This window comes from Oryctolagus cuniculus, chromosome 5 (assembly GCF_964237555.1).
Source record: "Oryctolagus cuniculus chromosome 5, mOryCun1.1, whole genome shotgun sequence".
Lineage (NCBI taxonomy): Eukaryota > Metazoa > Chordata > Mammalia > Lagomorpha > Leporidae > Oryctolagus > Oryctolagus cuniculus.
The window spans coordinates 88,785,123-88,802,666 of record NC_091436.1 but is presented as its reverse complement, the minus strand read 5'-3'; the positions used below and the strand labels follow the sequence as shown (position 1 = coordinate 88,802,666).

The 17,544-nt window shown below is 38.2% G+C and overlaps 1 protein-coding gene across 19 annotated transcripts in view; it reads right to left on the bottom strand.

Moving 5' to 3' along the window:
• The window catches only part of SNAP91 (synaptosome associated protein 91), a 156,368-nt gene that overhangs the window by 52,399 nt on the left and 86,425 nt on the right, over window positions 1-17,544 (bottom strand). For all 19 annotated transcript variants that reach the window (XM_051855481.2, XM_051855487.2, XM_051855488.2 and 16 more), the window contains exons 9-10: window positions 13,171-13,212; window positions 5,378-5,448 (exon numbers count right to left, since the gene is read on the bottom strand). In XM_051855481.2, the coding sequence (XP_051711441.1) occupies window positions 5,378-5,448; window positions 13,171-13,212 (113 nt within the window). The remainder of the gene's footprint in view (window positions 1-5,377; window positions 5,449-13,170; window positions 13,213-17,544) is intronic.

Genomic DNA, 17,544 nt, shown 5'->3' with positions numbered 1-17,544 from the left:
TGAGTTGGTCATTATCTACATCCATCCATCAAAAAGAAATTGGGGGGCTAGCGCTGTGACATAGTGGGTAAAGCCACTGCCTATGGCACCGGCATCCCATATGGGCACCACTTCGAGTTCTGGCTGCTCTACTTCTGATCCAGCTCCCTGGAAATGCGCCTAGGAAAGCAGCAGAAGATGGCCAAGTGCTTGGGCCCTTTCACCCACGTGGGAGACCCAGAATAAGCTCATGGTTCCTGGCTTCAGATCAGCCCAGCTCCAGCCATTGCAGTTATCTGGAATGAACCAGTGCATGGAAGACCTTTCACTCTGTAACTCTGCCTTTCAAATAAATAAATAAATCTTAAAAAAAAACCTGTACAAATTGGAATTCATAAAATTTTGCCAAGATTTGGGAAAAATAATCATTTACCAATTTAAAAATAACATTCAGGCTTGTTAATTTTCAAAGTGAGAAAACACATTCAAGTTAAAGCACACTGAGATTCATGTAGTCAAAACTGTGATGCATAAAAGGATGAACTCTAGACAAAAAAAGATTCTCAGTCCTGGGCCTCAAATGTGTCTCAATGCCCATGATCACACTCCTGGAGCTCTTCTACTTTTCTTCTAACGGTTGTCATGAAAACTGCCTTGGAAACATATCTCCATCGTCGTGGAATACCTAGAGGGAGCCTGACAAAGTGCTGCATGTTGGATGCTTGCTTCTAAGTTAGTGAGGGAAAGTTAGGAAGGAGTAGATAATATGTGTTTTAAGTTAATTACTGGGAACACTGGCTATGTACATTATTTCTAGCAAACTACTTCATAATGAAGTACGGAACAGCTTACACGTGACTAACTTGAGTTGGTGGGAAAACGAGAAGTCAACAAAATAAAGATAAAAACATTTAAATGAGTAGCCTATTTTCAGGGTCTTATCAGAGGGCAGGCATGATTTTCTACTCATCCTTAGGGGAAAATGTCACACATAGCAGTAGCAGAAATTTAGTAACTGGAATTTCATATAATATTATGATTTCTGTTGTGTTTTTTTGATAGAGCAAAATATTTAGTAGTATTACATGCCAGATTCAGATCTTTTAAGTCAGACTTCATTTGAAAATAAATGCCTTACATTTCCTGTTTAGATTTAGTTTTTACTGCGTGTTTTATGAAGAAAAGTGTATACATTTATCTCTGTTGCTCATTTCAGAATCTACTAAAATAAATAGATTCACAGTGTCTTCTCCATCTACAGAAAGTTACTTAGGAACCTAAAAATCTAATCTAATACAGAGACTTTTGGCTAATAATTTCTCCACTCATTATTTTTTCCTTTATATTATGAAAAGGAAGGGAGTTAAATCTAAATAAAAACCTAAGAAAATTATAGTCAGAACTCTGCAAAGAAAACAGTAGCCATTTCACATAGTCACTTTCTAAGATGAGTTCATTTAATTTGTTTATCTCTGGAGAAATTTTCATAAAACAATTCTTAGTGGACCTGACATAATGAGAAATACTAACACAAAGAAGAGAATTGAGGCTAAGCAAGAACTTTGGAAATAAATATCCAAGCTAAAGCATAAAAATTTATAACTTATTTTCTATACCAATACGAGAAGAAAGATATAGTAAAAATAACAGAATTGTTCTACTTGCTACAAAAGAACATCAACTCAAAGTGAGGTATGAAAAACCAAAATTGTCTTATACCCCAGTTTGCCAAGCTTCTGCATGGCCACTGTTACTCAGGGATACTTGTAGTTATCCCATGGACTACACAAGCAAAAATCTCCTGCCGTCTCTGTTATTATCGCACCCACCACAGCATATCTTACGTATCTGTTTAATTACCTGTCTTCTTCACTAGATGCTAAGTTCCAGGAAATGAACTCATCCCTAGCACTTTACACTGTATCTGATATTTTCTGTATTATTTGAATTTTTCAAGGAGATTATATTCATGTATTTGCTTTATACTTAATGAACTTTCCACCTGCTTTGGAAACCTTAAACTGTGAAACTAAGCTGTCCAAATGGGTGCCCTCCATTCCCACAGATGACATCTGGTTTTTGCCATGATTTAATTAAAAAACTGAGAATCAGGGCTGCTCCCATGAGGCTAAAGCATTAAAAAAGCATCATTGTTCATTGATTAAAATTTGAGGGCCTGCAGGCTCAGAGGCGCCAATAACTTGCCCAAGTCTTACCACTCTTTAATGCTAAGTCAAGACTCGGTCCAGGTGTGTCCGTCTCCCAGAGTCTGTGCCACACACCCTTTGCCTTGCTGAAAACACAGATCAGCCTGGCATATTTGTTCTTCTCTTACACAACACAACTGTTTTGTCTTACATCTTCACACTTGGTTTCCCACCCTACTGTTGGTTACCACTCTTTAGGTAAGACAATGCTACAATCCTTTGTATCTAGATAATTTCATTTCTTAAAGACCAATACTATTTTAACAACTTCATCTAGAAAAATCTAGTACATCTTGAACTATGTTGGGCAAAATAAGATTTAGAAGCTAATGAATGATCCATATAGCAAACTACTTTAAAAAGAAAATGAAAAATGCTACAAATAGTTTCACAGATTTTTACTATGAACACAAATGCCAAAGTCTTTTGGCAAATGCCAAAAGTCTTCTTCAAAGATGTTAATAGCAAGCAAACTGTCAAAAGCAGAAATGCTATTTTTTATTTGCTGCACAAAAAAAAAAATCACTACATAGTTTTGAGTATAAATGCTGGTCCCCCTCCCCCAAAAAGATGTGAAAAACCTAAATTATAAAATACTTATTTTTAGATTTTCTATATCTTCAACACTTAGTAAACCCACATTTAGAATAAAACAAGTTTCTTGCTTTTGTTCCATGGAATCATATACAGAAGATACGCAAAGGTGTATCATACAATATTGCATACAGTGTCAAACATGAATATGAGGGAAAACATAACACTAAATATAATGGTCACACATATTTTTCATAGCAGATATCTGCAGATACTTCATTATACATATATATGCTTGATTTAGAGATTAGAATAGTTTATACTGCTACTGACAAAGTTTTAGTCAATCAATTTTTAAAATAAAGTTGTCTTTTGACACTTCTGCCATATGCCATGGGGAAACCTTTCGTTTACTAAACAAATGAAAAATTTTTGATTATATATATACATAATCTTGTTGCAAAAAGACCAACTTGAAAATAAAACCATTTATGCCAGTCACCTTAAGAGACAAAAATAAAGCATTATAAAAAACACAAATGTGTAAAATGGACAGAAACCAATTTTAAATGTTTTGAATACCAAATGTGGAATATTAAGAGTGTTTTTTGCATTTTTAGCAATTACCAAATGCAAAAAAAGTCACTCAGCATAGTACTCACCCTTCACTTAAGTTCCCAGGTAAGCACAAACATACAAAGAGGAAAATAGTTAACTATTATAGTTCATTGTTTTAAAAATAGGGAATAAGTATAAAACAAGTTCAAATGTGGTCTCATCCAAATCCGAAAAGAATCTGACAAGCATAAAATGATTTTTAAAGGAGAGAAAAAAACTGTTCTAAGCAAAAGGTAATTCAAATAGGTTACTGAGTCTTTATTTCACTTCTCTAGAAATGTTAACTAGTCACAGCTAATTGTTCTAAATGTACCTCGCAGTGGCCACAAGGGGGCGAATGTAGATGTGCAGAGCTAAGCAAATTCTGGCGAGAGAAAGGGGTGACTGGAGACAGCAGCCCTGGCCAACTTAACCACAAACAAGAGAAGAGTACGAAACTATGTAGAATTTGCGGGACCGGGGAGGAAGAGTACAGAGAAGCCAGCATGCAATGTGTGTCCAGCACTGCACGAAGGAGTGACCAATCAGTGGATGTGCACATTTCCTTAGCCAGAGGTTTGTGTCACGGAAGTGGGGACAGCTCTCAGCTTCCTTGCCTCCCATAGTTTACATCCTAGGTATCCAACCCATTTGGCTTCCCAGACACCCTCAGTCCCTGGAAGTGGGCACTTACTGATTTAAATGTACTCTCTCCTCAAAAGTCTGACTGCGGCCGGCCACACTGAAATTAAGGGCAGACCCTGAACTGCGGTGAGGACCTTGACAGAGCCCGTGAGAGGTCCTGGCATCCATCTTTCCAAATGGCCTTGCCTTAATTGCTTGGAGAGTCCTACTATACTGTTGTTTATCATTGAACGTTTAAAACATGCCATCATTTCTCTGCTAACTTGGAAAAGACAGAAATAACACTAAGTTAATAAATAACCACCAAAGAAAAAAGAAGTTGCATCAAGACACAAGCCTGGCTTCTGGGAGCATGCTCAGAGAGAAGAAAGTCAGGAAGGAGTTGCATTTTGAAGACCTTGCCATAGGAAAAGCCCATGCTCAGCCTGCAGCTTTGCCATAGTCAATTCATTGGTTGTCTCTAACTCCTACTATCAACCTAAGCCAAATACACAGAAAGCTGGTAGCAACAAAAAGCACAGAGTTCAAGCTCTGTAGAAAGACCCACGTTAAGTGTTCAGACAATGAAGTATAAAATAGTTCCTGACCTTTAGAATCAGAAGAATATATTCAAATCCCATAAGTGAACAGTATTTTTAAAAATCCACAGTGCAGGGCAGTTGGTGAGTAAGAAGGTGGGACTGCAGGTGGCCCTCCTGGAGGCATAAGCTTTCCACATGCAGGACAAGGCAGGCAGGTACCCAAGGCTCTGAGAGCTCATCTGAACAAGACTGGAGAGCACTAAGGCTTGTGACTACACAGGTTTTACAACCGCTGGGGTGATGGAAAAAAGAGAAGCTGGGCTTTTTTTTTTTTTTTTTTTTTTTTTGCATGCAATGAGAAAAAAAGGTCAAAATATAAATACCTAACCCAAGATTTAAAAAAAAATCCATAAAAATCAAACAATTGTTAATTGATAGCTGTTCTATATCAAAGGCCTCTGAGTAAAATGTCAGCAGCATGCCATGCCTAAGGCTTTGAGTGGACAAGCAGTGGAGTCCTGAACACTATACTTAAGGGTTTTGCTTTTTTCACAGTGGGGTTGCTAACAAATTATAAGGCTACTTGTGCGATTGTGCTTATTTTTACTCATGTCCAATGATAACAGCCTCAATTTTTCAGTTTGAGGAATTCTCTTCCATTGTATTGTGAATTCTTTCCAATGGAAAATACGTAAATCAACAGGTTCAGTCGAAGTGGGACAGTCTATGAGTTTGCTGCCTCAGCCTGCAGATGGACTGTGCACGAAATCACACTGGTTCAATGAAGCACTCCCTCAAGCTGCACTGGGGCATGCTACACCATGAAATCTCACTCTTAACAAAGAATGACTTTGTTATTTTTCATCTTATTTAGAATATACAACTAATGCATACTTGTTTCCAGGTTTCTTTCCTTCTAACGTATTTAGATGCTGTTCAAGGGTCTCCATAAGACTGCTGGGAGCCTACAATAAGAAAGTAAAAATAAATGTCTGCATTGTTCTCTTTCACAGCAAGCACACTATAACATCAGGGTAACTTGGGGGGTGGAGGTCTGTGGGTGGACCTTAGTAGATATGTGAGATAATTTCATTTGGTACGAAAACATTCACATTCCAAGGAATCTCAGGTCCATCTTAAATACATTTAACTCCACTGCATAACAAGTAACAGCACAGTGTGCTTTCAATGTACAGATTACATTGGATAGGCTTTACTGTGCCATGAACTCAAATCAAGTTCACCACCAACTTCCCATAAGAACACAGTGAAAAAAGAAAAGGTATTTGTATTTAAGTCAAAAACTTAAGTGCCCAAATACAAAGTTACAGGAATTTGAAAATACAGTAAAATTTCACTTATCCATGTGCAATTTAAACATTAGGAAACACTGTAACTTTATTTAAAAAAAGGAGGGGGTAAGTAAAAGTTGTGGAGAAAAGAAAAAATTTCAATAGTTAATAACAGGATTTTCTTATTACTGAGCTAGTTAATTTCATACGTAGTATTTGTAACTTCAGCAATTATAATAAGGTGTGATATACTGACAGACTTACTATAATATATTTGAACTCTTATAGTAAGAAATTCCTCAATTTTTTATAAATAAAATTTTAGGTAATATAAAGTGATGGCATTTTACTTTATATTAGATGGAAAAAAATCATACATTTAAAGAAATATTCCACCCGATCTATTCCTCAAGCATTAGAGATTTAATTTCATCTTTCTGAAATAATTTTAACCAAAACTAGACCTTAAGAGCAGCATAGGCATTCAAAGAATAGCATTTCATGAAGGAGGTAAATACATTTACAGATACATTTAATTCTGACAATTGCTCTTTAAATTAATGTGAAATTACTTTTGAAGGAGTTAATGCAACTACTATAATAGCTCATGGGATTCAAAGAAATTCATATAACAGTATATTGTATATTGTATCTCCAAGGACAAATTAAAATAAAACTATTAAAAAGTTTTAATTTCAAAAGCTTAGGTCATTTACTTAACATTCATTTTCATCTCATTAATAGATCATATACTTTCAACATTAATATGTTTATTTTTATGTAATCATGTGATTACTATAAATGCAAGATACTCAGGGAAATAAGACATGTCAATGTATAAATCCATAACTAGATGAACAAAAATATTAAGTTGATATAATTGAAAAAGGGTAGAAAGGTACAGCTTTGTCAGTAATATATGAAAAGGTTTAGGTTATAGAGTAAAACAAAGATGATTATTAGGGGTTATAACATGCTTTTTAAAAATTTTAAAACTTAGAGTCTTGAAATGTAACTGGGGTGAAAATAGACTTACTCAACAAATTGCAGTAAACCACAGCTAGTGGTATACTTTTAAATTAAAAATATGATTTTTAACCTTTTTTTTTAACCCTTCCTGACATATTCTTTTGTTGTTGTTGTTAAAGATTTTTTATTTATTTGAGAGGTAGGATTACAGAGAGAGGGAGAGAAAGAGAGAGGTCTTCCAACTGCTAGTTCACTCCCCATTGGGCACAATGGCTGGAGCTGAGCCGATCCGAAGCCAAGAGCCAAGAACTTCCTCTGGGTCTCCCATGCAGGTGCAGGGACCCAAGCATTTGGGCCATCTTCTACTGCTTTCCCAGGCTATAGCACAGGGCTGGATCTGAAGAGGAGCAGCCGGGACACAAACCAGTGCCCATATGGGATGCCGGCACCATAGAAATAGACTTATTCTATTACACCACAGTGCCAGCCTCCCAAAATATGAATTTCTAAAAGACATAAAGAGGGGCTTGCATTGTGGAAAAGCAGGTAAAGCCACCTCCTACAACCCATATGGGTACTGGTTGGTGTCTTGGCTGCTCCACTTCCAACCCAGTTTCCTACTGATCACCTGGAAAAAGCAGCAGAAGATGGCCCAAGTGCTTGGTGCCCTGCCAACCACATGGGAGACAAAGAGAAGCTCCTGGCCACTGCCCTTGGCCTGGCCCACCCCTGGATGTTGTGGCCATCTGGGGAACGAAGAAATAGATGGAAGATCTCTCTCTCCTCTGTAACTCTGACTTTCAAATAAATAAATAATCTTTAAAAGAGATAATGAAAATTTCGCTTTATATGTAGGATTAGAAATGTTCCTTAGGTAAAGAACATACATTGTAACCTTAAAGAAAATATACAAAACTCCCACACTAATTATCGATGACGATGATTATGGAGGAAGCTGGGGAACCTGGGATATAAACTTCTTCACGTTTCTAGTTTTTTCAGTGGGATCACAGTAAGGCAAAAATATATCCAGCCATAGAACTCCATTCCAGTAAATAGATCTGGGGAGCAGGAATTGGTGCCACAGCTAAGACACCACTTGTGTCACCCCCACATCCAATGTCACAGGGCCTGGTTTTGCATTTCAGCCCTGCCCCTGATGCCAGCTTCCTGCTAATGTGCAGGCCAGGAGGCAGTAAGTGACAGCTCAACTACTTGAGTCTCTGCCTCCCATAAGGGAGACCTGGATTAAGCTCCAGGTTTCTGATTTGGGCCTAGCCCAGTGCTGGCTGTTACAGGTTTTTGGGGAGTGAATAAACTGATGCAAGCTCTCTTTCTCTCGCGCGCACTCTCTCTTTCTTATCCAAATAAATAAATAAATAAAATTAATAAAAGTCTGAAAAGACTTGGGTGCTTTGAATATTAAATGCAATGTAAGAGAAGGGTGATTCTTTGCTAAACCTAAATTTGAAACACTGGTTAAGAAAAATAAATGCTAGTTACAGTCAGAAAATGGAGTATAAAAAACATGGGATGACAACAAAAGAAGAGATAATATTTTCTCCTATCAATCTCCTTAGTCATCTAAAACAAAATAACCAAGAAAGGAAGACTGTCCACAATTTCATTCTTTTTATAAAGTTTCTTAAGATTTAAGTGAGACATTTACAAAATTATGTTGAAGTCACAAATAAATCACAGTGGTTGAAAAAAATCCTGACCAAGTAATTTAAGATTATACAACTGACTTTTGCCTTAAGGGAATTATTTAAGAATTTGTTGCATGCAGGAGGTGGGGTTGTGGCACATCGGGTTAAGCCACTGCCTGCAACACTGGCATCCACACTGGAGCAGTGGTTTGAGTCTCGGTTGCTCTACTTCTGATCCAACTCCCTGCTAATGTGCTTGGGAAGGCAGTGTAAGGTGACTCAAATACTGAGTCCCTGCCACTCACATGGGAGACCTGGATGGAGTTCCAGGCTCTTGGCTTTGAGCTGGCAAAGCCCTGGCCATTGCAGACACCTGGGGGGTGAACCAGTGGATAGATGATCTCTTCTGCTGTCTTTAATTCTTGGTCCCTCCATCACTCTGCCTTTCAAATAAAGTCTTAAAAATACATACTGCATATAAAATTAAGGTTGGAATATTTTATCCTAAACTTTTTTTTTTTTAAGATTTAATTTATTTATTTAAAAGGTAGAGTTACAGAAAGGCAGAGAGAGAGAGAGAGAGAGAGAGAGAGAGAGAGGTCTTCCATCTACTGGTCCACTCCCCAAATGGTCTCAAAGGCCAGAGATGGGCTGATCCGAAACCAGGAGCCAGGAGCTTCTTCCAGGTCTCCCACATGGGCACAGGGACCCAAGCACTTGGGCCATCTACTGCTTTCCTTGGCTATAACAAACATCTGGATTAGAAGTGGAGCAGCCGGGACTTGAACAGATGCCCATATGAGATGCCGGTGCCACAGGCGGCAGCTTTACCCACTATACCACAGTGCTGGCCCCTATCTAGAAACTGCTTTATCATTTATATTTCTTATAAGGATATGCAAAATTTAAATAAATTCCTCAAATATCTTTGAAGAGGAACAAACTATAGTCTACCTTCTTTTCAACACTATTTTATGGCACCACACACATTGTGGCATGCTGTAGATAGCAAATTGAAAACTGTCTCTTAAATTTCTAAGGAGCAAGATTTTGAGAATGCCTTTGCTGCTGTAAAAGGAACTTAAGACAACAATGTACAATTAGCACCTTTAATTACTAAAAAAAAAAAAAAAAAGCAGCAAAGTCAATACACCAATCAGAAATACCACCCAAAGAATAACAAAAAGTAAGCCTGACAAACAGCAACAATATATCTTGGTTACTAATTCATCAGCAGCTTTTAAAAGGGGCTTTCACCAGTAGTTTTCAGATCAATTAGAATTCCTGACATCTAAACCTAAGATATTTTTCATAAGTAGAGATATTCTAAATTCACAAGGCAAACACAATCCCAATAGGAAGTAATATTTTAAACAATTCTTTTATTGCAACAAGTGGTTGGTCCATAATCAAAAAGAAGGCATCAATTTAGAATTTATATGCTTCAGATTATAAAACATCTTTAAAACCAAGTGAAAAAAGACAACTGAAAGACCACTCAAATTTTTGATCATTAGAATTAAGAAACCATTTGGAAGTGTTGAGGAGTAATCTCTCAGTTCTGGTATTATATTCACATTACCCAAAACAGTAATTTTGACTGTGTTTACAATTTTCATTGATAATCATGAACCATTGTTAATCATTATTGATCACTGAATGCAGTGATGATGACATTAAAGTTAAAAAAGGCTACAGATGACCAGATTTATGTTCATTGTGCATTCTCTAACAAAAGACAACTTAAATTCCAGAAGCTATTCATTAAATTCTTCTGTTCTGTTTTGCTGCAAGTGGTATCCTAGTCCATTTTTACTAATGAGCATCCCATTCCTACTACCAGCCAATGATCTCATTTGCTTATTTAATTCTCTCCAAACAGGAATTTCAATTTCTTACCATGGCTAGATTTAGTAGCCATAGAGGAGCTGGTGGAAGCCAGACCCAAAAGTAGAGAAGTTAAACTGAATCTGTATAATTTGGTATTTCTGATGCAGATATAAATCAGCCAGGTCTAACACCATCTAAAGCAGCAACCCCAGAGCAGCTCACGTTTCGGCTCAGACATGATCACTGTGTCAGGGTAAAGTCTAAATCCCTAGGTGAGTAAGAAACCTCCCTTAGACATGTGAAAGGGACTCTCAACAAGATTTGGGAGGTGGTTCGCTCTATGTTGCTCATACCCCAAAGGAAACTGCTTTGCAGTTAACTTATTAAGAAATTTCAGAAGTATACCATCCATACTTCTGTAAAAGAAAAAAAGGATTTAAATATATACTGGAGAGCTGAACTAGAACTTTTGGAAGAGGAGTTAATTTCAAAATAAAAGTTAACATGGAAGTTTATGTGGCTGCTAAGGTCACAGCAAAAGCAGAGGATAGAGTGCTAGGAGAGTGTAACGCATCTCTACCATGGAGGAGCTGTCTACTAGAATGAGGGAAAGACTTTGCTTCTCTGATGGTGAAGTCTCTGCTGCCCACCTGAGGAAAACACACACCTGACAGCACTAAATAAAATGTTACATCTCTGAACTTCTTCAGAGAAGGCGATTGTATACACCATAATGAATACTACCATATTAAAAATTGAACCCACGTATGTAAATCCTTTTAATGACACATTGTCATTTGCTAACGTTAGAGAGAACAAGGTATTTAAGCAGTCCCTCAGTCTTTCCTAGCCTCCATTCAGATTCTTCAAACGAAGGCGAATGGCTGAGAACATGTTTTCTTCTTCATGGAAAGCCTCTCCTTGACAGCACTGTTTTGCTTTCACTCCAGCCAGGGCTGGCTACAGAGTGAAAGATGGCTGTCCACTTCTGAGAGATGCTCCCTGAGCAAAACACTCACTGAATGTCTGCTTCTAAAGTCAACATAAACTGCCTCTCTGATTTTTTTAAATGCACTGTAAATTTTTATTGTAACAGAATAATGTAAGTGAAAACACATTTACTTTCTTTGCTTTTTAATTATGTTATAATGATAAATCTAAATCTACTTAAGGTATTCTAATGGCACTTTATATAGACAACTTTTAGCCATATCTAAAATGATCTTGTTCAGGTAAGCCCCTATCAAGGAACACTGATTTTTCGTAGTAGCAGATATGCTTTATACTAATAGTCTGTCTACAAGAAGGAGCTATCTCCCAACTTATAAAGAAAAAAATACAGTGTCATTAAGATCTGAATTGTTCTGTGAATTTTATTTATGAAGAATCCTTGATAATTAATGTGCATTTTAATAATACAAAAACAGAAAACCATTTATTTGGGTTCCTCTAATTTTTAATAAAAATGAAGATTAATGTTATTTTATATGTGGAAACATTTCAAGGTATTATAAGGATAGCAAACTATTAAAATATAACGATATTATTAAAAAGTGTATATCTTTCATTATGATTTTTTCTTCTATCACAATGACTTTGTAATTTATGAATATAGAAAATTCATACATCCATTACTGGTATATAAGATAAGCTGTTAGCCCTATGTTTTCTCCCATTACATCTACCAAGACCTTTGTCTCTTTGAAGGACATGTTTGGGGTAGAAAGTTACCAAAGAGTCATTAAATTAAAGAGTTACTAAATGAAAACTGTTCCTGCCAATCATGAGAAAGGCCATATAATAATCCCCCACCCATGAATGACCTGGAGTCTACATCTTAGGAGTTGAACATATCTTGACAGAGGAAAGGATTGAAAAGTAAACTCTTTCATTGTGTCACTTCTTAGGTGTGTCCCAGAAAAATCACTCACCTACCAGTACTACTTTTTTGTCAAAAATCTTTTCTACATGGAAATCCTCTGCCTCATCGAGGAGACAAGAGTCAGTGTGGTAGACCTACAGCACAGAATCGTCCCTGTTTGTGGTCCTCCTTCACATCCTGGGACATGTGGAGAACTCGGGCAAGCAGGAAGAAAATCTAATGTTCTAACGGTCATACCTATAGTCACTTTTCGTAGTTATTGACATTATTCAAGGCTTCCTTTTTATTCAACTTCAAGAATGAAAAGATGAGCTCATTAAATTCTGATGCTTTTAAAGAAGAAACTGTCATAAGAGAAGGAAAATCTTGCCAGTAGTTTGAAAAACATATTGTGGGGAGCAACTCGGACTATACTGTTACTGGAATTAAGACTTATTCTATGCATCTGCTCTCCCACAATATGGCGCTGGGAGAGAAGAAAGAGGCTTCTACACAGCTGCCTCCAGTTCAGCCAATAAACTGTAGGACTTGCTCCTGATTGGAGGAGAGCAGCGTGCTCGGCGTGTGGGCAGCCGAGTTGGGATTGGCGGAGGAGGACTACAAAGGAGGAGAGAGATGGCATGCACCAGGAACATCTAAGGGGAACATCTGAGGGAACACCTGAGGGAACACCTGTGCAGCCCCCGAGAGAGCCGGCCGGCAGTGTGCCGCTCCCCTGCGGAAGTGGGGAATGTGGCCAGGGGGAACTGCCCTTCCACGGAGGTGGAAGGGACAGTAGCCCACCCGGGAAGGACCAGCAGCCAACCCGGGAAGGACCAGCAGCAAACCCGGGGAGGGCCGAGCAGACGAAAGAACAGCGCAGGGTCCTGTGTCGTTCCTCCACCAAGACGGGGAGCGACACATATTCCATAGCTAGGAAAATGGAGCATGTAAGATAATTTCCAGGAAAGTTGGTTGGTTGAAACTCAAAATCTGATAAATGCTTGCAAGGCTATGTTCATTTGTGACAACATACAGAGTAATGACTTAAAGCATATGCAATCTTGCATGGAGAGAGTCACTTACCTGTGTGAGGTCAGGGATGTCACCTTTATCAATACCAACTTGCTGTGGATTGAAAAAATAAGAAGTTACTTGGAGGGATTTTAAAAAATTTTGTATTAATGGAAGATATCTCACAAATTAGTTAAAATCACAGCTCAATCTTGGAATAAAAGAAGTTATTATAAATATCAGAGTTACTTTGAATTTATGCTCTTTTCTCTTTTTATTAGTTTTCCACTAATACAATATAGCAGTGATTTTATTCAAATAGGCAGATAAAACAAATGCATAGAATTTTACTAGAATCCAAAAAATTTGGAAGTATATTGAAGCATAAAATTTAAAAGTATCTTCCATAGTTAAAAACACCTAAAAATCTAAGAAACTGCATAGACTAAATTTAATAGTTAATTAAACCCAGTCAGTTCTCTAGATAGGGAATAATCAGTTTTAATACATTGTTCAAGTTGTACTTTTCACCCTATCTGCCCCAAAAAGGACCACTTTTTTAGTTTATAACGTTTCCTTCTAGAATGTCTTCATGTACAACCAGGGAAACATGAAATATGTAAATACAGAGTTGTTTCCCCATTTTTACCAAATAATAACATGAGTTTTATATACAATGTAATTCTATTTTTCTTTTTATGTAAAGCTTATTTATGAATTTGAAAGGTATGATGAGAGAGAGAAAGAGAGAGCAGGAGACAGACACAAACATGGAGAGAAATCTTTCACCCATTGGTTCACTCCCCCAAACAGCTAGGACTGGGTAAGGCTGAAGCCAAGAGCTGGAAACTCCATCTGGGTCTCCCAACATGAGTGGCAGGAACCCAAATATTTGAGCTATTACCTGCTGCTTCCTAGGAGGCACATTAGCAGCAAGCTGCATTGGAAGCAGAGGTGGGACTCCATCCCAGGCACTCCAAAATGGTAATCAGCCATTTCAAGTGGCAGCTTAACCTGCTGCACCACAACACCCTCCCCCGGGTCTCACATTTTTCACTTAGCAATGTATCTTAGAAATATTTCTGCATTAACACACAGAATATCCTCATTTTTTTCTAAGCAGCTGCATAGAACCTCCTTGTCTTATAAATTATTTAATGAAGCACCTATTAACAGACATCAGTGCTCCTTCTGTTATCTTGCCATTGCAAGCAATGCTGTGCACACTATTTTGCATCTGTGTGAACATATCTGTAGGATATGCACGCACAATTGGAATCACTATGTAAAAGTATGTAAAAATCGCTAAGTTTGGTAGCATGGAGGAGATGGGGGGATGGGAAGAAAATACAGAAAGTATTAATAAAGGTGAGCAATGAAGAGAGTACAAATGTTCACCAGCCTACACCAATTTTTTCATATGCTTGAAAATTATTCAAAATTAAAATTTGGGTAAAATTACAAATCATAACTTCAATTCTGTCATTTTATATACAAATGAAATCGAAGCTCAAAAACACAAATTAAGTTAAACCGGGATCTGACTCCTGGGGTAATGAAGTGTTTTGACTACATGCATAGCAATGCAGAAGCAAATACAGATGTATAAAGTGAAAGCAATGTGCTTCCACAAAGACAATACAGAAAATGAGAGATTAAAAGAATCCATTTGTGTGCCAACTACCTGTCGGGGATAGTCCGCAGCGGCATCGCTAGGTGGAGGTTTTTACTTTCGGTTTTGACGGGGGAGGGGGGGGCTTTCCTATGGGCGGGGCTCTCCAGAGGCGGAGGGATCTAGGTCGCAGTAAACAACAAGATGGCGCCAGGACCCCCACAGTGGGTCTGCCTGCCTGCCTGCTGCGTGACACCTCACCTGATTGGCTGAAGGACGCGTGCCCTTCACGTGAACAGAGACTGGATTGGTGTGCCTGATGCATGGACTCTAGCTTGCTCCTGATTGGTCACATTTTGTATATAAGCCGCGGGTGTAAGGTGGAAGCTTTTTCTCTCTCCTCTCCTTTCCTCCTTCCTTTCTACCTCTGTCACGTCTACTTTCTCTAATAAAAAGTCTACTGAAGACCGATAAGCGTTGTTCGTCTGAGAAACCGTTGTCGAGGGCCCTGGGTTGAGTCTGCTGGCCAGACTCCCCGAGACACTCGCGGCAACTACCTTCTTTACTTTGTCTTTTCTATCTGGAGCAGGGCTTTCCAGCCTTGGCACCATGGATATTTTTGGAGGATAATTCTTCGCAAGAGCATTCCTGTGTATGGCAGGATGTTTAGTAGCACCCCTACCCCCCGCCAGGAGCCCCTCCAGTGTAATAACGAAAAATGTCTCCAGATGTTGTCCAAAAAGAGGAGAAGGGAGTAAAATCACCTACAATTGAGACCACAGGTGTACAGTACTGGCCCCTATCTCTCTGGATCAAATCAGGTTGAAATTCAGAATTTCAAACTTAACCTTCTAATGACTAAGAGAAGCCACTTATGCCTCCCTGAACTCGCAATATTGCAAGGTAAGAAAACTGTAAATGAAGGCCTCTTCAATCCATTTATGTTGACATTTGAATGCCTCTTTACGTGATTCATTTTAAATTATTGCTGTACACTCTGGCCTCAGAATCAGCCCTTAAGGCATTCAGATCTGGCTAAAAAGCCCATGAGAGTTTTGTAGGCATGGAAAACCAAGACACTATGGCAAAAAAAAAAAAAAAAAAAAAAAAAAACAAAAAAAACAAACAAACAAACCAAAAAACCAAAAACCAAAAACAAAAAAAACACACACAAACCTAAATGAAAGATCTCTGTGAGTGAGATCCCAGCGGAAAGAACGGGCCATCAAAGAAGGCAGTACCTTTCTCTGAAGGGAGGAGAGAACTTCCACTTTGACTATGACCTTGCTAAATAAGATCAGAGTTGATGAACTCAAGAGTCTCCCATAGCCTTGGCAGCTCATGACAAGAGCCTCGGGTGATTACTGGTGTCATAAATAAGAGTGTCAATTGTTAAATCAACAATGGGAGTCACTTTGCACCTGCTCCCCATGTAGGACCTCTGTCCTTAATGTGTTGTACTATGCGATTAATGGTAAAACTACTATTCAAACAGTACTTTATATTTTGTGTGTCATTGTGGGTGCAGTCTGTTGAAATCTTTACATAGTATATACTAAGTTGATCTTCTGTATATAAAGATAATTGAAAATGAATCTTGATGAAGAATGGGATGGGAGAGGGAGTGGGAGATGGGATGGTTGCGGGTGGGAGGGAGGTTATGGGGGGAAAAGCCACTATAATTCAAAAGTTGTATTTTGGAAATTTATATTTATTAAATAATAGTTGAAAAAAATTAAAAAATCTTGCTGTAAATGAAGGAGGTATTTCTTGAATGCAAATATTACTGATCCCTAACCCTGGAATCACTTTGGGAAAAGTTGATGTGTTTCCATTAAATGGATAATTCTGTCAAAAAAGACACAATTTAGGACTTTGTTATCAACATTGCTAGCTTTTATTGCTCAAAAATTTGGAAGCAGAATATTATTAGAGGATTTCGGTAAAGTGTATTCCCGAAATCCCATCATTTTCTGTCTGCAAATATTCTGAGACATAACTCCTTTGTTTGATATTTACCTTGAAACTGCAAACTAAGAATAAGTTCTGAAAAAGGGAACAACGTTCAGCAAAAATGCACCTGTAAAACAATCATTTTACAAAGTTTCAGTTACCTGCCTTAGAAGACTTCAGTGTAAGAATCCAAGATAAAGTATATTTTCTTCACTTAAAATAATTCTGGGGGCTGGTGCTGTGGCATAGCAGGTAAAGCTGCTGCCTTCAGTGCTGGCATCCCACATGGGTGCCAGTTCTAGTCCTGGATGCTCCACTTCTGATCCAGTTCTCTACTATGGCCTGGGAAAGCAGTAGAAGATGGCCCAAGTCCTTGGGCCCCTGCACCCATGTAGCAGACCCAGAGGAAGCTCCTGGCTCCTGGCTTCAGATCAGCATAGCTCCGGCTGTTGCAGCCAATTGGGAGTGAACCAGCAGATGGAAGACCAACACCCCCCACCCCACCTCTCCTTCTCTTTTTGTGTAACTCTCACTTTCAAATCAATCAATCAATCTTTAAAAAAATTCTGGGAAATTCCGTGGTTCCACAGAAATTGTTTAACTTCCTTACATTTATTTTAATATGATGGTCAATTTACTATTAATATTTGCCAAACAGTGCCCCCTCTATATGTACACCTATAGTTTTATTCTTTCTAAACTTTTACAAATTTATTTATTGAAGGGATAGGGAAGAGAGAGACAGAGAGAAGAGAGAAATCTCTCATGAGCTGATTCACTCTCTATGCTGGACCAAGCTGAACCCAATCCAGGTCTCTTACATGGGTGGCAAGGACCCAACTACCTGAGCAATCAATCACTGGCTGTCTACCAGGGTTTGC